This window comes from Mustela lutreola, chromosome 9 (genome assembly GCF_030435805.1).
Source record: "Mustela lutreola isolate mMusLut2 chromosome 9, mMusLut2.pri, whole genome shotgun sequence".
Lineage (NCBI taxonomy): Eukaryota > Metazoa > Chordata > Mammalia > Carnivora > Mustelidae > Mustela > Mustela lutreola.
Window position 1 is genome coordinate 24,623,664 of NC_081298.1, and position 27,994 is coordinate 24,651,657.

The 27,994-nt window shown below is 47.6% G+C and overlaps 2 protein-coding genes across 4 annotated transcripts in view; one reads left to right on the forward strand and one right to left on the reverse strand.

Moving 5' to 3' along the window:
- ZNF341 (zinc finger protein 341) overlaps window positions 1–3,082 on the reverse strand; it is a 44,965-nt gene extending 41,883 nt beyond the window's left edge. For both annotated transcript variants that reach the window (XM_059133509.1, XM_059133508.1), the window contains exon 1: window positions 2,978–3,082. In XM_059133509.1, coding sequence (XP_058989492.1) covers window positions 2,978–3,008 — 31 coding nt within the window. In that variant the 5' untranslated portion in view covers window positions 3,009–3,082. The remainder of the gene's footprint in view (window positions 1–2,977) is intronic.
- Window positions 3,083–10,055: 6,973 nt separating this feature from the next.
- On the forward strand, window positions 10,056–26,773 carry PXMP4 (peroxisomal membrane protein 4). 2 transcript variants are annotated; one of them, XM_059133514.1, is made up of 5 exons: window positions 10,058–10,264; window positions 16,945–17,007; window positions 19,215–19,413; window positions 23,978–24,576; window positions 25,350–26,773. In XM_059133514.1, exons 1-4 carry the CDS (start codon window positions 10,152–10,154, stop codon window positions 24,239–24,241), a joined length of 639 nt encoding a protein of 212 aa, XP_058989497.1. In that variant the 5' UTR covers window positions 10,058–10,151; the 3' UTR covers window positions 24,242–24,576; window positions 25,350–26,773. The 2 variants fall into 2 exon arrangements, with proteins under 2 accessions (XP_058989499.1, XP_058989497.1); XM_059133516.1 differs by lacking the exon at window positions 19,215–19,413 and having other exon boundaries at window positions 10,056–10,264.
- The last annotated feature ends 1,221 nt before the right edge of the window (window positions 26,774–27,994 follow it).

The window sequence follows — 27,994 nt, forward strand, 5'->3', positions numbered from 1 at the left end:
TGGGATCCCTGGGATCCCTGGGACCTGAGCTCAGGTCCTGGGATCAAGCCCCATGTAGGGCTCTCTGCTTAGGAAGGAGCTTGTTTCTCCCTCTCTCTCTGCCTGCCACTCCCCCTACTTGTGCGCATTCTCTTTCTCTTTGTGAAATAAATAAAATCTTAAAAAAAATTTTTTTTTAAATTTTGATTCAAAAAATACTGCCTGTTAAAACTATGGAGACAATCAGAAGATCAGGGATTCCCAGGGGTTTTGGGGGGGGGGGGGGCTATGAAGAGACCGAACAGAGAGGATTTTTAGAGCAGTGAAAATACTCTGTGATGATATTATAATGAGGGATATATGTCACTGCACATTTGTCCAAGAGAATGTGCAATACCCACAGTGAACATAAAGAAAAGCCATCGATTTTGGATGATTATGATGTGTCAGTGTGGAGTCATCCTTGGTACTAAATGTACCATTTGGGCAAATTATGTTGCTAATGGGGGAGGCTAGTCACGTGTGAGTTTCTTCAATTTCTCTATACCTTCCTTTCAACTTTGTTGTCAACCTAAAGCTGCTAAAACTAAAAAATAGTCTTTTAAAAAAGACTGCCTGTCTGGGGCGCCTGGGTGGCTCAGTGGGTTAAAGCCTCTGCCTTAGGCTCAGGTCATCATCCCAGCTTCCTGGGATCGAGCCCCAAATGGGGCTCTCTGCTCAGCGGGGAGCCTGCTTCCTCCTCTTTCTCTGCCTGCCTCTCTGCCTACTTGTGATCTCTGTCTGTCAAATAAATAAAATCTTTTTAAAAATAAATAAATAAATAAAAATAAAAAAGGTCGCCTGTCTAAAATTGAGATCCAGCGAAGTGTGTCACCCTCACTGCTCAGTTTTACCTCTTCCAATAATTCTCATCAACAAGAGGCACCAATGTCCACCCAACCAGAGCCCCTAGGGCACCCCTTTAATCTTTCCCCAACTTCTCATTTCCAGTCCTTCAGCAGCAAGTCTAGCCTATTCTGCCCCTATGGACTCTCTTTAGATCTACTTTCCTCCTTCCTGTATCTGTCCCCCTGGCCCAGGCCACCACTGGTTCTCAGCAGGACAACTGCAGCTACTTCCCTCACCTCCCCCCTGCCACTCTGGCCCCGTGCAGTGCGTCCTCAGAGCAGCCGGAGTGAACTTTATAAAACATACATCAGATTGTTCTGCTCCCCTGCTGAAAACCCTTTCTCAGCTCCACAGTGATTGCAAGATAAAGTTCACAAGTCTCAGCTCTAACTCCTCACTCACATGAACTTCGGTGAATCCTAGAAGACCTCTCTTCCCCCAGGGCTTTGCAAGTGCAGATCCTACTGCCTGGATCATCTCTGGGTCCTCACAGTTCCGCTGTCCTTGCCCTAGCCAAGCATGCATGTCACTGTTCTAGGAACTGGTTTTTCTTTTAATTTCCCCATCACTCAATACATGAACACATTCTTGTAGTAAAAACTCAAACGTAGAGGGTGTCCATGGAAGCTAAAGAGAAAGTAGGCCTCACCCTATTCTACTAGTCTTCCAGAGGTTAAGTACACTGACCCTCTCCCTCCACATTGGTCACCCTAAAAGCTGGCACTAAAAGCCAGCTAAGGTAATCTTCTTTTATGGTATACCTTTTCTGTAACTGTATAATTTTAATAGTTGTTTGTTCTATAATTTCTATATGCCTCCCTCCACTCATGTGCCCCCTGCCCAATTGTGGGGCAGGAATTGTGTCTGGCTCAGTAAGTATTCCTGAGATTGAAATTCTCCCCCCAGGGGGGTGGGGGCGGGGAGTTCTCACCTATTTCATGGTGAGAACTCCGATCCTCCAAAAAGTGAAGGGACATAGCTGAGATGTCCTATGGGTCTCAAGTCTCAGCAACATTCTACTAGTCTGGCCAACTTTCAGTCTTCTGATTTATCACACCCCTCTAGGAGCACTCCCAGGTCTGTATCCCGCCCCCACCCCACCCCCAACCTACCCTGTGCCACGGTCCTAAAGACAGTAAGGCTCCCGCCCACCCATCCATGGCCTGCAGGTGCACAGAGAGGTCTATGCAGTGTTTGCTGACTCCAAAGTCCACAATCCCCTGCGCCTGAGATCCACTTCCACGCCTGGAACCTCCAGAGCACAGGACAATTAGATGGCGCCCAGTGTTTACAGGGTTCCGTCTGAGGGCACTGTGTGTCCCAGCCAAGCACACCGCTGACACCCATCGTTTCTTGATCTGAGTGTATAAAGCTCTGCACCCAAGCACGGTGCACAAAATAGGCACCTAGTGTTTGTTGGTTTGCCTGTGTGAGCACCGATGGCCTTGCACCCAGGTAGGACCTATCCTTTCCTGGTCTGATTTTGAGAGACCACCTCGGGCACGAGGCACAGTTGGCCCTCAATACAAGTCGTTCGTGGTCAGGACGCCTAGTTAGGTTGCTTCAGCCGCCAAGCCCTTCCCGCCCCCGGACCACCGCCTCCCTCAGCGCGGACTTTGCAAGGCCTGTCTTCCACTGCGCTGCCTCTCCGGCTGTTCCCTCCAGGACATCCCTCCTGCGCCGACCCGAGGCCCTCGCCGCCGACGCTGTTCCTGTCCAAGGCCTTCCCCCCTCCGCCCTGGCCATGCTCTCCCCCGGCTGTTCTGCCCCGGAGCTCCCTCGCCTCCCCCAGGGCTTTCTCTCCTCGCTGTTCCTGTCCGGCTGTACCCCCTGCGCCGGGCCTCGGCTCCCGCGGCTGTTCTGGTCCCATACCACCGCCCTCCGCCATTGAGCCTATCTCCGCCGCTGTTCCGGTCCCGGTGCCCACCCCCCCGCCGGGCCTCGTCTCCCGCGGCTGTTCCCGCCCGTGCCCCTCCCGCCCCGTAGCTGTTCCGGCCCCGGCGCCCTCCGCCCCGCGGCCGCCGCGTGCCCTGGGCCCGGCTCTGCGAGGACGCGGCGGGAGGGGGCGCAACGTGGAACAGCCGCCTCCCCCGGCCCCGCCGCCGCTCACCCTCCAGGGCCTCGAAAATCGTCTGCGCCATCTTGGAGCTGCCGCTGTCTCGGGAGCCGAAGCGGGGCTACGTGAGCATTGTGGGAACCGCGGTGGGGTCAGGGCCGCCAGGGGGCGCTCGGGAGCTGCCGCCGAGGCCCCTCACCCCCCAACCCCGCCCGCCGTCCGGGAAATTCAGCAGTAGCTCCCTTGTCATGCCTAGATAACCCAGCCAGCGGCATGTGGATCCCCAAACCTGTCTCACATGAACCCCCAGTTCTGCATACTGACCCCATCCCAGCCGCACACAGGAGACCTCCCAACTGGGTATTGGACCTCTAATATTATCTGGACCTGCCACCCCCACCCTGCACACGAGACTCCCATTTCTGCAACATGGAACTTATTTCCACAGCACACAGTATCCCCCACGTAACTCGGACCACCCAACTGTGTCACGGCGACTTCCACCTAACCCAAGACCCCTGCCTTAGCTGTGCAACACTGATTCTCCTAATTGTTCCCAACCATAGCGAGCCCCATCACTACCCAGTGGGAGTCACCTGTCTCCTGAAGTGCCTCCCATCTCAACCTGGTCTTAATCCCCCATCGTCTCAAGAGATTTACCCATAGCTGTTACTTAACTCCCACTTGCACCTGTTGGGGACCTCATTTCCTCTTCATACAGACCTCCATCCCTGCCTCCTGAAGACTGCATTCTGTCAGTAAAACCCCAATACCGGCCTCAGCAACCTCCAACCCAGCCTTAAAGAAAGACTATCCAGGTCTCCCAGATTCCTCCCCCGCACCTCCAGTCCTCACTGGGACACCCCCACAACACTGCTCTCCATAGTTCATGCTCCATTAGCCACTAATTGAGAGTTTACTATGCACCAAGTCCTATAATAGTTCCAGGATCCAGTGCTCCCTTCCCTTGGAGTTAGGGATGGGGGAAGCAGAAAAATTTAATTTTTATATATTAAAAATTATTTAATTACTAGGGGGGTGAGGGGTTAGGTGAGCCTGGTGGTGGGTATTAAGGAGGGTACATATTGCATGGAGCACTGAGTATGGTGCACAAACAATGAATCCTGGAACACTGAAAAAATAAAATTTAAAAAAATTATTTAGGTACAAGGTGTGACAGTGGTTCCAAAGAAGTACGCTTGGACCGCAAGGAAGAGTTGGGGAGTGTGTGGAGGGGATAGGCAACCAGGGACGTCTCCTCAATCATGATTTCTTATGAATGTGGCCAGATCCTCCAACTGGACTACCGTGGGTTTGACCCTAAATGTTCTCATTGTTTTTTCTTAAATATCTATATTAGTCTCATCCAAAGTAATAACCATAAAAAATCACAATTTTCATTTTCTCATATTCACTAAATATATAACTCCTAAGAGTAAAAACAAACAAACAGACAAACAAAAATTGCTCAAAGGTCCTTTGTCAGGGCGCCTGGGTGGCTCAGTCAGTTAGGCGGCTGCCTTCTGCTCGGGTCATGATCCCAGGGTCCTGGGATCGAACCCTGCCTCAGTCTTCCTGCTCAGTGGACAGGCAGCTTCTCCCTCTCTCTCTGCCTGCCACTCTGCCTAATTGTGCGCTCTCTCTCTCTGTCAAATAAATAAATAAAATCTTTAAAACAAAACAAAAAAACAAAGGTTGTTTGTCCTGTGGAACATTACCAGCCATTGTTCCTGATAAGTTGCCTCACAGACCCTCCACTTACACACCCCCTCAAGGTCCATTTCTACTGATGAACTCCCCATCTTGCGCCAAATACAGCCCCTGTCTTCCCCAACACTACACCCCTTCCCCTCTCTATTCACACTTGCACAGCAAGCCCTGAGCAAATGACCCCAAAGAAAACCTACCATTTTCCCAGATTGCATGCCTCACCTTCTTTCCTGGCAACTTTGGAGACCTGGGGCCCTCCTCAAGCCCTAAACACCACTTTCCATTGCCTCTCTGACAGGAATGGGGCCAGGGATCCCTCCTCCATGTCTTTTCTTCCCCATTGATCCAGTGGCCTCAGATTCTTGTCATCTCTCCCCTTCAAGAGCTTCTCAATATAAACTGTTCTTTTTAAAAATTATTCAAGTTATATATTAATACATTCACACTCATTTAATTAGAACTGACCCTTGAACAACATGGGGGTTGGGACACCAGCCTTGCACACAGTTGAAAATCCTGTGTATAATTTCTTTTTCCTTTTAAAGACTTTATTTATCTGTTGTTTGAGAGAGAGAGAGCATGAGAAGAGAGAGGTCAGCAGGAGAAGCAGACTCCGTGTCAAGCAGGGAGTCCAATGTGGGACTTGATCCCAGGACTCCAGGATCATTACCTGAGCAGAAGGCAGTTGCTTAACCAACTGAGCCACCCAGGTGCCCCTGTGTATAACTTCTGACTCCTCAAAAACATACCTACTAATAGCCTACTGTGACCAATAGCATAAAGTCGGTTAACAAATATTTTGTATGTAATATGTACTATATACTGTATTCTTAAAATAAAACTAGAGAAAAGAAAATGTTATTAAAATCACAAGAAAGGGGCGCCTGGGTGGCTCAGTGGGTTAAAGCCTCTGCCTTCCGCTCAGGTCATGATCCCAGGGTCCTGGGATCGAGCCCCGCATCGGGCTCTCTGCTTAGCAGGGAGCCTGCTTCCTCTTCCCTCTCTCTCTGCCTGCCTTTCTGCCTACTTGTGATCTCTATCTGTCAAATAAAATAAATTTAAAAAAAAAATCTTAAAAAAATAAATAAATAAAAATAAAATAAAATAAAATCACAAGGAAGAGGGACATCTGGCTGACTCTGTTGGTAGAACATGTAACTCTTGAGGTTGTGAGTTTGAGCACCACATGGGGTGTAGAGATTACTTAAAAATAAAATCTTTAGAAAAGAGAGGGGATTGGGGCGCCTGGGTGGCTCAGTGGTTTGGGCTGCTGCCTTCAGCTCGGGTCATGATCTCAGGGTCCTGGGATCTAGCCCCGCATCAGGCTCTCTGCTCCGCAGGAAGCCTGCTTCCCTCTCTCTCTCTCTCTCTCTCTGCCTGCCTCTCTGCCTACTTGTGATCTCTGTCTGTCAAATAAATAAATAAAATCTTTAAAAAAAAAAAAAAAGAAAGAAAAGAGAGGGGACACTTGGGTGGCTCAGTAGGTTAAACTTCTGACTCTTGGTTTCAGCTGGGGTGCGTGCGGTCTCAGGGTTGTGAGATTAGCCCTGAGTCAGGCTTGGTACTCATCGGGGAAATCTGTTTGGGATTATCTCTTTCCGTCCAACTCTGCCCTCCCCCCATGCCCTCCTCCCCCCGCTTGGCTCTCACATGCTCTCGCTCTCTCTCTCTCTAATAAATCAAGTAAAATTTTAAAAAGATTTTATTTATTTATTTGAGAGAAAGAGACACATCGAGAGAGGGAACACAAACAGGGGGAGTGGGAGAGGGAGAAGCAGGCTTTCCACTGAGCAGGGAGCCTGATTCAGGCCTTGTTCCCAGGACCCTGGGATCATGACCTGAGCTGAAGGCAGACGCTTAACAACTAAGCCACCCAGGTGCCCCATAAATAAAATAAATCTTTTTTTTAAGATTTTATTGATTTATTTGACAGATAGAGATCACAAGTAGGCAGAGAGACAGGCAGAGAGAGAAGAGGAAACAGGTTTCCTGCTAAGCAGAGAGCCCGATGTGGGGTTCAATCCCAGGACCCTGGGATCATGACCTGAGCCGAAGGCAGAGGCTTTACCCCACTGAGCCACCCAGGTGCCCCTAAAATAAATCTTTAAAAAAAAAAAAAAAGAAGGGAAAATACATTTGTAGCACTGTACTGTAAAAAAAATTCACCTGCATAGTTGAAACCCATGTTGTGCAAGGGTTAACTGTAATTTAAAATATTTATTACAGTAGCACCTGGGTGGCTCAGTTGATTCATCGTCTGCCTTTGGCTCAGGTCATGATCCCAGGGTCCTGGGATTGAACCACACATCGGGCTCCCTGCTCAGTGGAGAGCATGCTTCTCCCTCTCTGTCTCTCTCCCCACTCATTCTCTCTCTCAAATAAATTTTAAAAATCATAATAAAATAAATATTTATTACATCCATATTGTGTTAGACATTGTTCTAGATGCTGGGGACATGCCATGAACATAAAGACAAAAATCCTTGCTTTCATGGAGTCATAGTCCTGCAGGCAAGATGGACTGTAAACAAGAAAAAAAAAAAAACAGAAATATTCTGAGACTTTATATATTTTTTTCCTCTGCAGGAAAGGAAGCTACTTTAGACAGGGTGGTGAGGGAAGGCCTCTCTGAGGAGGTAGACTTGAGAATTGAAATGGAGTCATATGGAGGAAGGAAACATGTGGAACTCTTTGGCTGTATCATCTTAGGCAAGTGCAAAGACCCTGAGGTCTAAATGAAAGAAGACCAAGGACTGTAAAGGAACAACTGAGGGTAATAAGTGAGGTATGGGTACAGGAGGATGAGGATGGAGAAACAGACAAGGCCATTGTGAGGATTGAGATTTAGTTCTGAGGGTGATGGGAGACGGCACTGGACAGTAAAAGTTTCCAGTAACACAAGTCTTGGTAGTTTTCCATATATTTCCATATATCCAGGTGTACAGGCACATACTTGATTTTGATTTCTTCTTCAGGCCTTCGCAAATTTTGCTCTGTCTTACCAAAATGCTGTTCTTCCACCCTCACTGGAACACCACAAGCTTGCCTTTGTGCCTCCTCTAAAATCTTTCCTTGATCTGCCTGGATGGGATCCTTCTCTCCATTGCTGTTCCTGTTTCTCACAGTACCTGGTACTACTGCTTTCACGTGATACTTCTCTTGGAAATCCCCCTTCCGTCCACCCCCCTCAATAGGAGCTCTCAAGCACCGGAGGTACTTCACCCTTCTGGTTCGAACTCAGAGCCTGACACAGATTAACCTGAGAAATGCTTGTTAATTGACCAGTTGACTGACAGAGCAACTGAATGAGTTTTCAGGGATGTAGAATCCATCTCCAACAGGCTCCCCATTCGGGCTGAGCCCTGCTCTGTACTTTCTGCTCCTCGCCTCCATCTCCTCATCTACCCAGATCTGTCAGTCCTAGGTCCTGTTTCCTTACACAGCTTAGAGACTCCTGGTATACCTAACATGGTAATTCTAGGCATGGAGCCAAGTAGGGAGGAAGGAAAGTTTGGGAAACTTCCAGTGTCCCCTTCCACAATGAGTGCTCCAGCCACCCCAGAAATGTTAACTTCTCCATGGGGAGAGAACTCAAGAGCAGCTTAAACCAGATTCCCAGCTGCAAGGGAAAGGAAGTGAGGACTCGCATAGCTGGGCCCTGACATCTTGTTCATTGGCATTGGTAGGAGACAGCAAAACATGGTGGTTGCTATGGGCTGAATTGTGTCCCCCCAGAATTCATATGTTGACATTCTAACCCCTAGTACCCCAGAATGTGACTGTATTTGGATATTGGGCCTTTAAAAGAAGTATTTAAGGGTGCCTGGGTGGCTCAGTGGGTTAAGCCACTGCCTTCGGCTCAGGTCATGATCTCAGGGTCCTGGGATCGAGACCCGCATCAGGCTCTCTGCTCAGCAGGGAGCCTGCTTCCTCCTCTCTCTCTCTCTCTGCCTGCCTGTCTGCCTACTTGTGATCTCTGTATGTCAAATTAAATAAATAAAATCTTTAAAAAAAAAAAAATAAAAGAAGTATTTAAGACTAAGTGAGGTTATATAAGTGGGTTCTATCTAGTATGACTGGGGCCCTAAGAGGAAATTTGGACCCAAATATGTACAGAGAAGACCATATGAAGACACAAGGAGAAGACAGTCAACTACAAACCTTTCAGTGTTCTTCAGAGGATATTTTTATATTTTAATGTAGCATTGCCACCATTTTCAGAGGAAGGATTACCTGAATAAGCCAGTCCACTATTACTGAAAAGGAAGAAAGGGAGAAGGAAAGGAAAGGAAAAGAAAGGGAATCCAGTTTCAGTGCTAAAATATGCCAAGTATAATTCTTCCTTCACTGACCTCTGACACCGTCTTCTGACACTGACCCAGGCAATAATATCCCAGATAAATATAACATGACCCAAGTACTAGGGGATACCCTCACAAACCACAGCCACCACTCAACATGTAGCTGTTACCCAATGACAACTCCACACAGTGATAACACATAAATTCCACCCACCAGTACTCTGGAAGATGTCAACCCCAAACTGTACTGCTTCAACAAACATATGTTGGACACCCACCATGTGCTAAGTGCTGGGATTACAGCAGAGAACAAGACAGACAAAGTTTCTACGGTCATGGAATTTACAGCCTGGTAGGGGCAACAGACGATGGACATGAAGCAAACAAATGATTTCAAAGAGTGAAAAGTTATACGAAGGAAATAAAAGGGATCAGCTACTTTAGATGGGACCTCTCTGAAGAGGTGGCATTTGATCTGAAACCTGAAGACTAAAAAGGAGCCCGCCATGCCGATAATGAATCCCAGTCAGGAAAATTCTAGGTGCAAAGGCGCTGAGACAGGAGCCTTCTTGGCATGCTCAAGGAACGGCAAGCAGGCAGGCCATTTGGACTGGAGAGGAGTGAGGGGGCAAGTGACAGGGTATGAGGTCAGAGAAGGAAGCAGGGGCCAGATGATAGTCTCTCTTGTGGGCCGGGGGAAGTAGTTTGGATTTGAAGAATAAATAGGAGCCCCTGAGATATCATGTGAGTTATGCCCGAAGAAGTTTGCTAGGAGCACTGTTACCCAATCGGGACAGTCTTGGGTACAGAAGAGACCTGGCTCCTCCCAGTGTCACCCTCTCGATTCTAGGGAGGGTGGCTCCTCTTTCAGAAAACCTTTCAAGCGTTCAAGTGACATATCTCCTGCCAAGTACCAAGCAAACAGGCTACCCGGTTGGACAAACCCAGGTGTGCTGTTCTGGCGTTCCTTGGAGCTAGGTGGGCGGAGCCCGTTGTGATTGGTTACAAACTCCCCCACTCTTCCAGTCAGACCTCTCGTTCCCCGTGTGAGATGAGTGAGCCATTTGATTGGCGCTTCCCGTAGGAGTGACAGCAGACGCAGCCTATGAGCCCAAAGACCCGGCTGCCCTGACTAGAGCAGCCTGCTGTGCCGCAGGAACCCGGGGCTGTCAGTGCTGGTCCTGCGGCTCGCCCCTACCCCGCGCGCCTCTCGCACTATGGCGGTCCCGCGGCAGATGCGAGCTCTGCTCCATGCGGTCAACGCACTGTTGCGCAAGCGCCGCTACCACGCTGCGTTGGCCATGCTTAAGGGCTTCCGGAACGGGGCAGTGTGAGTGGGGCCGTTGGGCTGGGCCCGGGCAGAGGGATGGGTCCTGCTCAGGTCGGAGAAGCGGGTTCGGGGCCCGTTGCCATTCTGTGTGCCCTTGAGCAGCCCTGGTGTGTCTCTAGGCCTCGGTGTGCACTCTCTGCACAGTGGGCGCTGGGGATTTGGGGTTCCCAGCGCCTTCTGAGCTGGGGCTCCCATTAAGCTGTTTCTGGGTCCTCCGTGCTTTGCAACCTGGCACACATGCCTTGACCACCTCCCACTCCAGTCCTTGTATTCCCTCGTTTGGGCCGCCCCTACCCCCCTGCTTTGTGACCTTGGGTCTGTTTGGCTTTAACAGTCCCATCGGCACAATGAGAAGTGGCCACTGGCCTCTAGCAGGCCAGTGGCGCATTGTGTGTATGTGCATTAAGCTGCCTGTGGACTCACATCCCGTTTCTCACTACTCATCTGTATGACTCTAGCTCTAAGTCCCCATCCGGCCCAGAAGACTCCTGGAGCATAAGCCTTTTGCAATGACTGTAAAAGATGGTGCAAATATTTGCTGGATATTGATTATATCCTGGCCATCCGATCTGCTGGAAAGGAGGTCTTGGGGTCATTTCACCTGGCTGGTAACTGCAGGGGAGCTCCCTGATGTTCTGATGTGCCAGAACTAGTGATGCAGCAAACTGTACAAAGACTTGTCCTCTTGGAGTTGACATGCTAGTTAGAGGAGCATGCCAGGGCGGTGAGAGTGCCTCTGGACTGCCTCTGTTCCAATCTTGGTGCCACCTACCTGTGTAGTGTTTTGTTTTGTTTTAAGATTTATGGATTTGGGGGCACCTGGGTGGCTCAGTGGGTTGGGCCAATGCCTTCGGCTCAGGTCATGATCTCGGGGTCCTGGGATCGAGTCCTGCATCAGGCTCTCTGCTCAGCGGGGAGCCTGCTTCCCTCTCTCTCTCTGCCTGCCTCTCTGTCTACCTGTGATCTCTCTCTGTCAAATAAATAATAAAATCTTAAGGAAAAAAAAAAGATTTATGGATTTGACAGAAAGCACACAAGCAGAGGGAGAGGCAGAGGGAGAGGGAGAAGCAGGCTCCCCACGGAGCAGGGAGACCGATGTAGGACTCAATCCCAGGACCCTGAGATCATGACCTGAGCTGAAGGCAGACACTTAACTGACTGAGCCACCCAGGCGCCCCTACCTGTGTGATTGCGAGCAAGTCAGTTAGCCTGTCTGACCCTCACTTTCTATAAAATGGGGCTGGTAATAATACTTACATCATGCTGGGGCCCCTTACTGCAATGCCAGGCTCTTGGCTTCCGTGAGAACCCAGAGTCAGGTAGGATTGGTTCCAAGTGGGCCTGAAGACTTTATCAGCCATGCTTAACTGTGACTAAGGTGGGATAACATCAGTGGCCCTTTGCCAAGGTATTCTTAGGACAAAACAGAGATGAAAATGAATCATACAGTAGCCGCAAGTGGTTGTTGCCCAATGCTAGCTTTGTACACCTACTTTCTTTCTTTTTTTTTTTTTTTTTTAAGATTTTATTTATTTACTTGACAGACAGAGATCACAAGTAGGCAGAGAGGCAGAGAGAGAGGAGGAAGCAGGCTCCCTGCTGAGCAGAGAGCCCGATGTGGGGCTCGATCCCAGGACCCTGGGATCATGACCTGAGCCGAAAGCAGAGGCTTTAACCCACTGAGCCACCCAGGCGCCCCTGTACACCTACTTTCAACCCAGTTGTCTTTACGGGACCCTTCCAGCCAGGGTAGTCACTTGCTAAGGTAAGGCCCTTTTCAGGCCCAGTTCCTTCATTTCAAAGCTAGGTGCCTTCATCTCTTCTGGCCTCAGTGTCATCCTCTGTAAAATGGAAACAGCCTCACCCAAGTGCAGTGCTCTAAGGCAGTGATCCCATTACGGTTCAGTGCTAAGACATCATGACCATCTGTAAGGACCTAGAGTCCAAGGTCCTAGTGAGATTTGTCTTTAAAGTACTGTGGCAGTACCAGGCATGTTTTACAGAGGAGGTGATTGTGTTGTTTTGAAGGGCAAGTTGTAATTTGCCAGAAGTAGAAGGGCAACCGAAGCAGAGGGACTGTTTGAACAAAGGCCTGGAGGTGGAAAAGAATATGCTATTTGTGCAGAGAGGCCATCCGTTCAGGGAGGCAGACTTGGACGACTAAGTCATAGGAGTTTTGTAAAGTTGAACTCACTGATTTCCACTCCTAACTATATAAGTGTGCATCTCTAAAAGTAAGAGCATTTTCCTATATGGCTAAATTATCATGATTATACTTTATAAATTAATAATAATCCTATAATGTTGACTACTGTCCAGTTAATAGTGAAATTGTCCTAGCTACTCCCTAAATGTTCTCCCTAAATGTTAGTTTGCTGAGACTAGACGCCTCCCAGACATCACATTGCACCTGTCATTATGTCCTTTAAATCCTTTTAAAGCCTGCGCATCCCTTTTTAAAAATTTTACTTTATTTATTTGACAGAGGGAGTACAAGCAGGGGGAAAAGCAGAGGGAGAGGGACAAGTGGGCTTCCCTGAGCAGAGAGCCTGATATGGGGCTTGATCCCAGGATGCTGGAATCATGACCTAACCTGCAGGCAGATGCTTAACAGACTGAGCCGCCCAGGCATCCCATGCACATCCCTTTTTTCAGGACATAGAATAATCCTGTGAATGGTATCAACTGGCTCCCACCTGTGTTTGAGGGCTCTGGGAATGGGGCCTGGCAGATGTACAGTGTTGGGGACACTATTCCACTTGTGTCTGGGGAATAAGGAAGGACTCTTTTCACTCTGGAGAGCTGGCGGAGGCTGAGGGTCTCTTTGTACAGGGGAAAGAGATATAACTTTGGAGGAGGGGAGGGAGACAGCTTGCCAGAATGGGGTTCCTGCCCACTGCTAGCTAGAGGATAAGATGAGCAATTCAGCAATAAGATTCTGGCTTCAACACATTAACATTTACAAATTTGATTTGCATTTTTTTTAAAGATTTTATTTTTTTATTTGACAGAGAGAGCACAAGTAGGCACAGCAGTACGCAGAGGGAGAAGAAGAAGCAGACTCCCCACTGAGCAGAGAGGCTGATACAGGTGTGACCCCAGGATCATGACCTAAGACGAAGGTAGACACTTAACCCACTGAGCTACCCAGGAGCCCCTTTAATTTGTATTTTTAAAAATTAGGTAACATTAGGGGCACCTGGCTGGCTCAGTCAGTGGAGCATACGACTCCTGATCTCCAGGCTGGCTCGCCTGTGTTGGGTGGAGAGATTACTTAAACATAAAATCTTTTTTTTTTTTTTTTTTTTAAGATTGAATTTATTGAGAGAGAAAGAGAGCATGAGCTGGGAAGGGGGGTGGCAAGGGAGAGAGGTGGGCGGGAAAAAGGAGAAGCAGGCTCTCCACTGAGCTGGAAGCCCAATGTGGGGCTCCATCCCAGAACCCTGAGACTATGACCTGAGCCAAAGGTAGATGCTTGACCGACCAAGCCACTCAGGTGCCCCTAAAAATAAAATCTTAAAAAAAAAAAATTTAGGTAACATTCAGAGATGCCTGGGTGGCTCAGTTGGTTGAGTGTCTGCCTTCAGCTCAGGTCTTAATCCCAGTGTCCCAGGATCCAACCCCGCATTGGGCTCCCTGCTCAGAGGGGAAGTCTGCCTCTCCCTCTCCATCTGCCTCTCCCCCAGCTCATGTTCTCTCTCACTCTCCCTCTTTCAAATAAATACATAAAATCTTCTTTTAAAAATTAGGTAACAGGGGCGCCTGGGTGGCTCAGTGGGTTAAGCCACTGCCTTAGGCTCAGGTCATGATCCCAGGGTCCTGGGATCGAGTCCCGCATCGGGCTCTCTGCTCGGCGGGGAGCCTGCTTCCTCCTCTCTCTCTCTCTGCCTACCTCTCTGCCTACTTGTGATCTCTCTCTGTCAAATAAATAAATAAATTCTCTAAAAAAAAAATTAGGTAACATTCAGAAAAGGCATAAAAAGTTAGATGCTTTGGGACACGTGGCTGGCTCAGTCAGTGGAGCATGTGATTCTGATCTCAGGATTCTGAGTTCAAGCCCCACAATGGGGAAGAAGCCTACTTTAAAAAAAAGTCAGATCCTATGAAGTCCTGCCCACTCCATTCCTCTGTCACTGAGTCCCCCTCCCTGGAGGTGCCACCTGTGTCCAGTCTCATGTCTCCCTCCAGAAATATTGTCTGCAGATACAAGCAGATACATGTAATCTTCCCCACACCTTTAAGTTTTATTTTGAAATAATTTAGGTTTATGAATTACTTCATTTTACACAATTTGACATTTTATTAATCTCGTTCCGGCAGTGCACATAGAGATGTGTCAGCCTCTCACATCTGTGTAGCATTCCACTCAGTGGTGGGACCATTATTTATTCATCCGAAAGCCCCTGTGGGTGGACATGAGTTTGCTTCTGGTCTTTTGCGGTTTCTAACAAGCCTGTGATGAATAGGCACAGATACTCATATGACAACAATACATAGCTCCTGGTCATGTGTGTCAGGAGGCCATCAAGGATTTTTAGACCTTGTAGCTTGGCAAGATCAGGACCTAGAGCTGGAGAACTTGGTGGGGACAGAGGGAGTCCAATAAAAAATAAGAAAGGAAGAGGCACTAGTGTTGGTTGAACTAGAACTTTGACATGTGCTATGTCCTTAACTGCTAGAAGCAACTCGGAAACAGAGAATACTTTTTGCCGGAGGGAGAAAGGAGGCAGAGAGGTTAAGTGATTTATCCAAGTTCATACAGCAAAAAGTGGCAGGGCTTTGGCAACAAATATACAGGATTTCCTTTCCACTACCCACTTGAGTATAGTTAAAACAATGGGGGCGCCTGGCTGGCTCAGTCAGTAGAGCAATGCAACTTGATGTCGGGGTTCTGAGTTCGAGCTCCACATTGGGTGTGATTATTTAAAGATAAAATCTTTGAAAAACCAACAAAAAAACAATGAAGGAGAATGTATACATGCTCACGAAATCCCCAGTTGGTCAAATGAGGAGGTAAAAGGAGAATGGGGAAGAGGTTTGAGTCTTAAAAAGAGGCATTTCTGTAACACTTAAAATGTCTGTTCTGGGACACCTGCCTGGCTCAGTTGGGAGTTCATTTGGAGCTGTTGATCTTAAGGTTATGAGTTCAAGTCCCACCTTGGGCATGGAGCCTACTTTAAAAAAAAAAAAAAGTTTATTTCAATTATTTTAATTTTTTAAAAAGATTGATTTATTTATTTTAGAAAGAGAGGGAGAGCACCCAGTGGGGAGGGGCAGAGGAAGAGGGACAGAGAGAATCTCAAGCAGACTCCTTTCTGAGTGCACTGAGTGTGGGGAGTGTCTCACCATCAGATCATGACCTGAGGCATAATCAAGAGTCAGATGTTCAACTGACTGAAGCCACCCAGGCACCCCTCAGTTATTTTAATTTTAAAAGCAATGTTTAACCATTACAGATCATTTCAGAAATATGGAGAAGTTAAAAAAAAAAAAGACAAAAGTAATTTCCCGTATTCCTCTGGCTCAGGAAACATTGCTAATAACAATTGTGGCATTATTTCCTTCCAGTTTTTTTTTTTTTTAATCCCTTTTTAGAAAGCTGAGGTCCGGGACGCCTGGGTGGCTCAGTTGGTTAAGCGGCTGCCTTCGGCTCAGGTCATGATCCCAGCGTCCTGGGATCGAGTCCCACATCGGGCTCCTTGCTCAGCAGGGAGCCTGCTTCTCCCTCTGCCTCTGCCTGCCATTCTGTCTGCCTGTGCTCGCTCGCTCTCTCTCCCTCTATCACTGACAAATAAATAAATAAATAATCTTAAAAAAAAAAAAAATTTAAAAAAATAAAAAAAAAAAGAAAGCTGAGGTCCTCTTGTGTATCATAGTTGGAAAGAGGTACATTTTGAATAGGTAGAAGGAAGTATGAGGTTACTCAGCAACTGTTGTAGAGAATTTATTAACTTTAAGATAGACCAAGCTAAAGGTAGAACCTTCCAGAAATTACCTTCCCTCACAAATAATTAAGGGCTGCTCCAGAATCAGTCAGCAATCCTGTATGGAGCACATTATTATACATCAAGCACCATGCAAGGTGCTGGGGACTCTGCAGAGGACACATCAAACACAGTCCCTCACAATGCCTGCCGTCTAGGGGAGGAAAGAACTAATCAGAATAGAAAGAAACTAGGAGTAATTGAGTCATTAACACAGGACTGTAAAACACCGCAGAGAAGTTTGGAGCTCTGTGGTCCTAGAAATACTGCCCTAACCTGGTCTGGTGGGTAAGAAGCCTCCACAGAGGCGCCCCTGAGACTTGAAGGCTGAGGAGTTCCCGAGGGAGCAACTCTACACTGCCAATTGGGCGGGGTGATGAAGGCCTTTGCCACACATTGTCCCCTTTCATTGAAATTATAACCACCCTCTAGCCTGACATCCCCTTTGGCTGTTAGGCAAACCGAGGCTCAGAGAAGTTGAATAGCAGGCTTGAGGCCCCACTACCAAGAAGGTGTCAGAGCTGGGATTTGAACCCAGATCCAACTGGAAAGCCAGCATTATCTCCCCTTCCAGGGTGACGTTAGGATTAGGGCTGAAGGGGGTGGGGGATGAGGGGACAAGGCATCAGAGAGCCGGGAAAGAAACTGTGAGGCAGTGATGCCATCCATAGTAACTGTTTCCTTTCATTTCTACAGCTACGGAGCCAAAATCCGGGGCCCTCACGCGCTGGTCATGACCTTTCTCTTCCGGAGTGGCAGGTACCCACCCCCTCTGCACAACCCCAGACTGGGGGAGAGTGCAGTCAGCCCTCGGTGCCAGGACCCTTGCACTAGCTTCCTAGTCAGGTCCAGCCGCCCCCCCCACCCCACCACCCCCGCCCACCACCTCCACAAGTACAACTCTGATCCTATGAGTCCTACTCAAAAACTCTCCGTGCTCCCACGGTCCTCCGGAGAAGCCCAGCTTCCTTCCTTCAAAGGCCCTCTCCAACTAGTGTTGAGCGCTGGCTGATGCATGGAGATGTTGAATCACTGTATTATACACCTGAAACTAATATAACAGTGTCTGTTCACTATATTAAAATAAAAACTTTAAAAAAAAAGTCCCTCTGCTGCCTGGGTGCCGCTGTATGCCCACATTCCTCCCTTCCGGCCCCTTGGAGTGCTCCCGGCTCCTGGGACTCCCGGCCACGCCACGTGTGGCTCCACCACCACGTTTGCTCATGCAGTAACCCCCTCCAGGCGCGCCCTTTCCTCTTCACCCCACCTTTATTTCCCTGTTGGCAATGCATACCATTCATGTGAGGAGCACTAACTTGGGAGAACTGTCCGTGACTATCCGGCTCCCTCAAACATCTCGGCCTTCCTCCCTCCGCCATTGTTTTCCCCTCGGGACACTTCTCAGGAAACCACTCCGTGGCCTGGTTTTTAACATCTGTAGCCTCACCTGGCGCTTAGAACAAGCGCATGTGGACAGTCTCTTGGCCAATTCCAGCTCGCAAGATTTTCTCTTTTCGTATTTTTATTTAGAATGGTTCCCTGTATTTATTTATTTATTTATTTATTTATTTGATTTTAATTATTTGAGAGTGTGAGCACAAGCAGGGGGAGGGGCGGAGGGAGAGGGAGAAGCAGACTCCGCATGAGTAAAGAGACTGACCCAGGGCTGGGTCCCAGGACCCCGGGATCAAGACCTGAGTGGAAGGCACAAGCTTAACCGGCTGAGCCACCCAGGTGTCCCTAGAAACATTTTGAAGGCAAGATTAGCACCAGCAGTTAACTGGGAAATCCACCTTTCTTGCATTAGAACTGGCAACACTAGAGGCATCTGGCTGACTCAGTCAGTAAAGCATGGGACTCGATCTTGAGTCATGAGTTGGAGCCCCATGTTGGTCACAGCGTTTACTAAAAAAAAAAATAAAAAATAATAAAATAAAATAAAGGTTAAAAAATAAGAGTACTGGCAACACCAGGCTCATATTCCTCTGAGGCGAGAACCAGCTGACTCCTGGCTGTCCTCACTCACCAGGCAGATTTCCACAGGTTCCAGTAGACCCTCTTAAAGGCCCTCATCTAGCCATGAGAGCACCTGATTGCAGGATCCTTGAATTGACCTCCCAGAGTACACGCTGCCCTTCTCCCTGTGTTCTCTCACTGCCCCCTAGTGACTTAATTTTTAAAGGATAAATAGAATCCTTTCCTGACTTAAATGGGCACTTTTCTCAGGATAAAGACAAAACTGCATGTCCCCACCTCTCCTCACATTCTTTCCCCACCACATTCTCTGGTCAGGCCTTGGTTTCTCTCTGTTCCTTTACTCCCCACTCTCTGTCTCTCCTCCGGACCTTTGCACATGCTGATCCCTCTGCCTAGGATGCAACCCCTCTCCCCTCTCCATCTCATTGAGTCCTCATCCTTCGGATCCCAGAGTCATCTCTAGTCAGGGTGAAAGTTTGACCTTTGCTTTGTGATAATTTATGTTTGTCTCTCCCATTACATCATATACCTTATGAAGGCAGGAAGCTTTTTTCCTCAGAATCCTATCCCTAGTTCCAGTACATAGTAGGCTCTCCCTTACTCCCTCCTTCATGTCTTCACATGTTCATGGCAAAAAGTAATTTACTGAGCACCTACTAGGTGCCAGGCCCTGTTCTGAGCCCTGGGGATCAACGAGCCAGGTGTAGACACCACCCTCTGGTAGCTTCCACTGCGGTGGGGTGGGAGCCGGAGGAGAATAAGCCTATAAGTGTCAGCCGGTGGAAGAGCTGTGAAGGTAAAGGAAGACAGGATAGTCAGGCTAGGCTCTCTGAAGAAGTGACCTGGAGTCAAGGCTGAGGTCATAGAAGCTAGAGGCCTGGGGCTGAATGAGCCTGGGCCACCTGCTGGCTCAGGTTTGCATGCCCAGGGGGAAAATGCCCTCGGGGCAGTTGGGCCCACACTCACTAGGGGTCCCTGTGTTTGTGCAGCCTCCAGGAGAAGCTGCGAGCCATTCTGCAAGCCACGTACACCCACTCCCGGAGCCTGGCCTGCTTTGTGTTCACCTATAAGGGCCTCTGCGCCCTGCAGGCCCGCGTGCAGGGCGAGACCTACCAGGTGCACTCGTTCCTGGCCGCCTTCATCGGGGGCTTGATGGTGTTTGGAGGTAACAATAACATCAACAGCCAGGTAAAGACCCTTCCCCAGGATGGGGCTCGGGGTGCAGAGGCTGGGACAGGAAGATAGTGGTCTGGGTATAGAATTCGGGGTGGCGGTCACAAAAGATGAGGGTTTTTTTTAAGATTTTATTTATTTATTTGACAGAGAGAGCACAAGCAGGGGGAACAGTGGGGAGAGAGAGGGAGAAGCCGACTCCCTACTGAGCATGGAGCCTGTGTAGGACTCGATTCTAGGACCCTGGGATCATGAACTGAGCCAAAGGCAGTTTAACAACTGAACGATCCATGCGCCCCCTAGTTGTTGTTTTAAAACCCTTCTTGGGTGACATGAAAAGTTGGTAGCCCCTCCTTCTGCCTCCCTCCAATTTATTAAGTACTTTCAAATTATAAAAACCGTGGTTTATTTTCGCATTTTAAAAATGCAGAGGCGCCTGGGCGGCTCAATGGGTTAAAGTCTCTGCCTTCGGCTCAGATCATGGTCCCAGGGTTCTGGGATTGAGCCCCACATCGGGTGCTCTGCTCAGCAAGGAGCCTGCTTCCTCCTCTAAGTCTCTCTGCCTGCCTCTCTGCCTACTTGTGATCTCTGTCTGTCAAATAAATAAAATATTTTTAAAAATACAGATTAAGCACCCTCTGTATGTCTGGGGCACTTCTAGGTGTTTGGGGTGTATCATAATAAAATTAGAAAATAAATTGAAAAGAAAGCTCCCATCCCCCTCCAATTCTCAAACCGCTGTCCAGGAATACTTTAACTGTGTCTTTTTTTTTTTTTTAAGCCTTTTTTTTTCTTTAAGATTTTATTTATTTGAAAGAGAAAGCATGAACCTAGGGGCAGAGGGAGAGAAAGAAGCAGACTCCTTGCTGAGCTTCTAAGCCCCACATGGCCTTGGTCCCTGGACCCTGAGATCGCGACCTGAGCTGAAGGCAGAGGTTTAACCCACTGAGCCACCCAGACCTCCCACTTTAACTGTGTCTTGTGTGCCCCTTCAAAAATTGTCTGTGCTAGTATCTGTACCCACCAGGAGTTTTTCACCAATGAGATCACACCACACTCTTTCTTCACAGAATGATGTATTTAGGAAATCTTTCTTGTCAGTCCGTCATTCTTTTTAACACCAGCAGAGCTCTCCATTGTGTGACTCGACTGGCCTTGATTTCCCCCGTCTCCTCTGGATGGACGCTTAGAGGGTCTGAAATTCCCTTACCACAGAACTATGGAATCTATAGATGTGAGCATTTTGAATTTTGAGAAAGTTTCCCAAGGGTTTTGGGGGGCTTTTTGTTTTTTGTGTTTTTTTTTTTTTTATTTGGTTAGAAATGTCACTGGTCTGTGAACTTCTAGGGACTAGGAATCCTGGGCATAGCATCTCCTTTTACCTCCCTTCCTTTCCCTGACCCCGGGTAACAACTACCCTGACCTCCATTGCTAAAATTTTGTTATATCAAAGATGTTATGTAAGTAGAGTCATTGAAGTATATAACCTTTGGTGTTTGGCTTTTTCACGCAGCATAATTCCCTAGAAATTCATCCAAGTTGTGTGTGTATCGATAGTTCATGCCAGGGCATGGACGCCCCACACTTTGTTTAAACATCCACCCACCGACGGACATCTGGGTTGTTTCCAGCTCTTGGCTATTAGAAATACAGCTAAGAATATTCTTGTACAAGTTTTTGGGTGACCATAGGTTTTCATTACTCCGGAATAAATGCCCAAGAGTCCAGTTGCTGGGTCATATGATACATGCATGTTTAAGTTTTGTTTTGTTTTGTTTTTTTAAAGATTTTTATTTATTTATTTGACAGACAGAGATCATAAGTAGGCAGAGAGGAGGCAGAGAAAGAGGAGGAAGCAGGCTCCCTGCAGAGCAGAGAGCCCAATGCGGGACTCGATCCCAGGACCCTGAGATCATGACCTGAGCTGAAGGCAGAGGCTTTAACCCACTGAGCCACCCAGGCACCCAATGGTTAAGTTTTTTTAAGATTTTTATTTTTAAGTATTTTGTAATCTCTGTAGCCAATGTGAGAATCAAACTCAGAACCCCCAGATCAAGAGTTGCATGTTCCACCTACTGAGCCAGGCCAGGTGCCCCATCCATTTTTTTTTTTTTTTAAGATTTTATTTATTTATTCATTTGAGAGAGAGAGAGAAAGAGCTCAAAGAAAGCACGAGTGGGGGAGGGGCAGAGGATCTCAAGCAGACTCCACGCTGAGCTCGGAGACCCACGCAGGACTCGATTTCCAGACTCCAGAATCATGACCTGAACTGAAACCAAGAGTTGGATGCTTAATTGACTGAGCCAGCCAGACACCCCCATGCATGTTTAATTTCTTAAGAAACTGCCAGTCTTTCCAAAGTGACTGTATGATTTTACATTCCCATCAGGAATATACAAATGATCCATTTTCTCCACATCCTAGCCAGCATTTGGTTTATCACGTTTTTGGTGGTTGTTTTTTTTTTTTTAAGATTTTATTTACTTATTTGACAGAGAAAGAGATCACGAGTAGGCAGAGAGGCAGGCAGGTGGGGGTTGGGGAGCACTCCCCACTGAGCAGAGAGCCAGGACCCTGAGATCATGACCTGAGCTGAAGGCAGGTCATCATTAACCCACCGAGCCCCCCAGGCGCTGCGGTTTATCACGTATTCTTAACTTCAGCCATTTGATAGGTGTGCATTGCTTCCATTGTGGTTTTAATTTGCATTTCCCTAATGGCTAATGATGTTGAACATCTTTACATGTGCTTATTTTTCATCTGTAGAACCAGTTCGGTGAAACATCTGTTTGCATCTTTTGCTTATTTTCTAGTTGGATTGTTTCCTTTTTTACCATTGAGTTTTGAGAGTTTTTTAAAAATATATATATCCCAGGGCACCTGGGTGGCTCCGTGGGTTAAGCCTCTGCCTTTGGCTCAGGTCATGATACCAGGGTCCTGGGATCGAGTCCCACATCGGGCTCTCTGCTTGGCAGGGAGCCTGCTTCTCCCTCTCTCTCTGCCTGCCTCTCTGCCTACTTGTGATCTCTCTCTGTCAAATAAATAAATTATATATATATTATAATTATATATATATATTATATATGTATATATATTATATGTATATATGTATATATAATTTATTTATATATAATAATATATATACATATTATATAATATGTATATATATGTGTGTGTGTGTGTGTGTATATATATATATATGTATGTGTGTGTGTGTGTATATATATATCCCAGATAGAAATTTTTATCAGATACATGTTTGTAAATACTTTCTCTCAGCTGTAGCTTTTCTTTTCAGCCTCTTCATATGGGCTTTCACAACCCATTTTAAATTTTGATGAGATCCAGTTTACCAATTTTTTATTTTTATGTGGGCCGTGGGTTTTGGTCTCAGGTTACCTTTCAGTTTTGAGCCATGTAAATATATTCATTTTCTAAAAATGTTAGTGAACAAGAATGATAAATTACAGCAAAGAATAGCAACATTAAAATACCTGCTACAGGGGCACCGGGGTGGCTTGGTCAAAGCCCCCAACTCTTTTTTTTTTTTTTTTTAAGATTTTATTTATTGGGTGCCTGGGTGGTTCAGTGGGTTAAAGCCTCTGCCTTCAGCTCAGGTCATGATCCCTGGACCCTAGGCCCCCCACATTGGGCTCTCTGCTCAGCAGGGAGCCTGCTTCCTCTGTCTCTCTCTGCCTACTTGTGATCTCTTTCTGTCAAAAAAAAAAAAAAATTAAAAAATAATGTGGACCCCCCACATCGGGCTCTCTGCTCAGCAGGGAGCCTGCTTCCTCTCTCTCTCTCTGCCTACTTGTGATCTCTTTCTGTCAAAAAAAAAAAAAAAATTAAAAAATAAAGATTTTATTTATTTATTTGACAGAGATAACAAGTGGGCAGAGAGGTAAGAGGGGACCCGGGGGGTGGGGAGCAGGCTCCCTGATGAGCAGAGAACCCCATGCGGGGCTCGATGCAGGGCTCAATGCAGGGCTCAATCCCAAGACCCTGAGATCATGACCTGAGCCAAAGGCAGAGGCTTAACCCACTGAGTCACCCAGGCACCCCACGCCTCCAACTCTTGATTTCAGCTCAGGTCATGATCTCAGGGTCTTGAGATTGAACCCCGTGTCATGCTCTGCACTGAGTGTGGAGGCAGCTTCAGATTCTCTCTCTCCTTCTTCCTCTGCCTCTCCAACTCCCCCCAATAAATAAATAAATAAATAAATAAATAAATAAAATCTTTAAAATATCTAATACCTACCACTTCAAATCATCTTGCACACTAGCTTTGAAAAACACTGACCCAGGCTGGCTCAGTTGGAAGAGCATGAGACTCTTAAACTTGGGGTCATGGGTTCAAGCACTACATGGGGTGTAGAGATTACTAAAATAAAAAAAGAAAGGGAAAAAGAAAGAAAGAGAGAGAGAGAAAGAAAGAAAGAAAGAGAAAGACCGACCCTGATGCCCATGTGCAGTAGGTGCCCCAGGACACAGGGGTGGGCTGAAGGGTCCCAGTGGCTGGGAAACACCCCCCCACCAAGTCTGGTCCCTCCCGTAATCCCCTGTCATTCCCTCCCTACAGATCAACATGTACCTGCTCTCACGAGCCCTGTTTGCCCTGTGCCGCCTGGGCGTGGAGAAGGGCTACATTCCTGAGCCCAGGTGGGACCCATTCCCGCTGTTCACCGGGCTGCTGTGGGGGCTGGTGCTGTGGCTCTTTGAGTACCACCAGACCACTCTACAGCCTTCCCTGCAGTCCTCCATGACCTACCTATACCAGGACAGCAATGTCTGGCATGACATCTCAGACTTCCTCCTCTACAACAAGAGCCACCCCTCGAAGTAATGGGGCCCCCGAGGTGCTGATGGGGGCGTCCACAGCTGAGATCAGCTCCATCGGCGAATCCCCCTAAAGGATCCTGCCTTCTCAAGATCATGGTTCTCTGACTCTAACTTGTATTGTCCCAGGGTTCCATTTGCTGAAGCAAAAGCACTGATTTCCAAGTCCCGTTAAGTCCTCTCCATTGGTGGAACGAGTGGTGAATTGGGCTCCAGGGCCTCAGTCATGATTCCAGCTGTGCTGCTGGCTAATGAGAGACCAGGGAACACCCTCCCCCTCCACCCCCGCTCTGGGCATCAGGGGTCAGCGAGCCCAGAGGAGGGCCCTGAAGTCTCTTCCTGGTAGGTTATGGTCTTTGACCATTCTGTGTACCAGGACTCCTTGTCAGGGGCGGGGCGGGGGGGGGAGGCAGCAAATATGTTTTTAGAAAAAATTGAATTCCTGGGCTCAGGTGATGCTCTAGTGGAGAAGCTTTAGAATTCCACTGTCCAATGGAAGCACAATGTGATTCACATATGTAATTGAAATTTGTCTTAGAAGCCACGTGAAAAAAAGTAGGAAGAAGCAGGTGAGATTAATCTTAGTTATATATTTTAACCCAGTATTTCTAAAATATTATCATTTTAACATACAAAAATTAGTATAAAAATTAATGAGATATTTTATATTCCTCGTTCTTATACTAAGTCATCAGAATCAGGTATGTGGTGTATACTTAGAGTGTGTCCCAATGGGGACCGGCCATATTTCAAGTGCTCAGTAGCCGCATATGGCTGGTGGCTACCATATTGGTTAAAGAAGATACGGAACACTTCTATGCTTGCAGAAAATTCTAGTGGACAGTGCAGATACAGAGCTAGGGGACATGGGTTTGAGTCCCCACTCCACCACTGTATAACCTTGGGGAAGGTTTCTTAACCTCTCGGAGCCTCAGCTTCTTATAAAATGAGGATAATCATAATACACACATTGGATTTGTAGAAGTAAAAGAGCTGCTATTACTACTAATTACTTCCATTAGTGAGCTCCTACTTCCTCCCAGGTGCTTTGCATGTATTATTTTTTAACCTATACAATGACCTTACAGGTGTGTATTTTGATCCTCATTTCACAGATGTGGACACAGGATCAGAGCAGGGAAGTCACTTGCCCAAGATAATCAAGATAATACAACCAGTATGATAGCCAAATCAGCGTTTGAACCCAGAGCTGTCTGAACTCAATACCCGTGTTGTTGTTGTTGTTGTTTTTCAGTGCCTTATGTTAAATTTAGAAACCTAAGCTATGCTAGGCAAATATTAACTAGTTCTAGGATGGAGTCCAGAACATCGTGCAAACTCAAATGCCCAGAGGGGTCTGGCAAGGGGTATAAGTGAAAACGTTGTGCACTTGGGAGTGATGGTAGCCTGGGGAACCAGAGACTTATGTGCCCGTCCGATTTTTTAAAATCACTGGTGCTGGACAAATCAAACCAGGTCTCCAGGAAGATGTGGTCCATGAGCTTCCAATGTGAGACCCTTGGTCTAGTAGGAATACTCCAGTCTCTTTTTAGAAATTACTAGTAGAAATGTGCACATGAGTCACTGGTGATCTTATTAAAATGCAGATTCTGACTCAGTGAGTTTGGGGTGGGGCCAGAGAGTCTGCCTTTCTCACAGGCTTCCAGGTGCTGCTGTTGGTGCTGCTGGATGGAGCCGAACCTCGAGTAACAACCTCGAGTAGTAGGGACGGAACCGAACCTCGAGTAGTAGGGAATCATGCGCAGCCAGCCCAAAGGAGGAAGCCGAGTCAAAGAGCTGTTAAGTAAAGGTGGTGGGATTAGGCCTGCTTCTGACAGCAGTGCTCTCAGTCCTGACGTACTACACACTTGGAGAAGGTGATCTGAGAAGGTCCCGCATTCCCTGTGTGGAGGCTGAATGAGATCCTGAGGTCAGGAGAGGAAGGGGGAGGCCATCAGCAAGCAGATGCTGGGGGGTCCCGCCCAGTCCCCTCCAACTTCGCACTTGACCGCACACCAGCCAACTCTTCCAACTGCCACCGCTGTGTCTTTCTGTCTGAGGCTCTCATTTGCCACTGGCACCTGCTCTGCCACCCACAGCAGGTCTGGAGGATTAACAGGGTCGATCACTCTCCAAGGTGGACACTCCACAGTGGCTCCCAGAGATCCCTGGCCGGACGGAACTCTGGCTGCCCACAATGATCACTTGCTTGATAACTGCCCGCACCCCCGCCTTTCCCCGTCTTCTCCATCCCTAACGTAGGATCACTTCCCAGAGGAACCACTTGCACTGAAATCCTTGTCTCGGGCTCTGCTGTTGAGGAAACCGAAACTAAAGCTGGCCTCTGGTGCAGCAAGCTGAAAGCTAGTGGAGGTTTGGACAGAGAATTCGGAGGAAGAGTGCCGGGGCTTGGCCCTGTTTGCTTGGGCAAGGGACTTCACTGTTCTGTACCTCTGTTTCTTCATCTGTAAGAGAGGCGTGCTAATTTCAGTCGCCTCACAGCACGATCTGGAGGATTAAACAACATGATGAGTCTAAAGGAAGCACTCCGTGAATGTTTGCTTATAATGTCTACTATAGCATCCAAAGGGAGGAGGAAACGTGGTCCTAAGAACTGAGTAGCCCCTGCTCTTAGCCTCTCCTACCCCCTCAGCCGAAGGTAGAGCCTTGGCTCCCTGCCTGCCCAGCATCCCCCCACTGCTGCGGGGGGCTGGCCTGCTGCACCACCGACTGTCTCTGCTCTCTAAGAATAGGTTTCCCTCACAGATGGCATCTCTCTGGATCCTGCCAGAGCATCTGGTTCCCCCAACTGCTCACTCCAGGGAGTGAGGCTGTGTGGTCCTTGCTGAGGAGCAGAGCTCTGGCTTCCAGCAGACCTGGGAGGAGTCCCCGTTGGCTCCCTCCGAGCTGAGCTTCTATTTCCTAAGATCTGTAAAACGGGCATTGCCAAAGGGCCCTTGGAACACAGTAGGCACTCTGTAAGTGCTAGTTCCTGAAATAGTACGATGATTTACGTGTTTATTAAGCCTGGCCACATTCCTACGAAGTCTTCTGATCTGCAAGACTATAAAAAATAATTTTCCATCCATAGCCCATGCTCATAATACAGAACTTATATGGTACAAAAGGTGTATCACAAGGAAAAGTTGGGCTCCTTCCTGCACCCAAGCTCCACCCCCAAACCCCCTCTTTTGCCAGAGGCACTCGACTGTTAGCACTTTTTAGTATGGCCTTTCCCAGATAGTCTGTGCACAACCACCTATCTTTGTCTTATGAGAGACTTTTTCTAGAGGATTTTATTTTATTTTTAATTTTTTTCCCCTTTAAGTAGGCTCCATGCCCAGCATGGAGCCCAACAGGGGCTTGAACTCACAACCCTGAAATCAAGACCTGAGATCAAGAGTTGGATGCTTAACCAACTGAGTCACCCACATGCCCTTAAATACTTGATTTCATCCTTTTTACGAATTATTTCTTTCAGAGAGAAGGAGAGAGAGAATCTCGAGCAGACTCCCCGCTGAGTGTAGAGCCCAACATGGGGCTTAATCCCATGCCCCTGAGATCACGACCCTAGCTGAAATCAAGAGCTGGGCGCCTAACCAACTGTGCCACCTGATTGGGCCCCTAAAGATTTTATTTCTTATTTTTAATTTTTTTTTAATTTAAAATTTTTTTTTATTTGTTTTTATTTGACAGAGAGAGAGATCACAAGTAGGCAGAGAGGCAGGCAGAGAGAGAGGCAGAAGCAGGCTCCCTGCTG

Excerpts from the sequence above, each read along its gene's own strand:
- PXMP4 (XM_059133514.1), top strand. The coding sequence starts at position 10,152 with ATGGCGGTCCCGCGGCAGATGCGAGCTCTGCTCCATGCGGTCAACGCA. Across the intron at positions 10,265-16,944 it reads GGCTTCCGGAACGGGGCAGT|CTACGGAGCCAAAATCCGGG; the intron begins GTGAGTGGGGCC and ends TCATTTCTACAG. Across the intron at positions 17,008-19,214 it reads TTTCTCTTCCGGAGTGGCAG|CCTCCAGGAGAAGCTGCGAG; the intron begins GTACCCACCCCC and ends GTGTTTGTGCAG.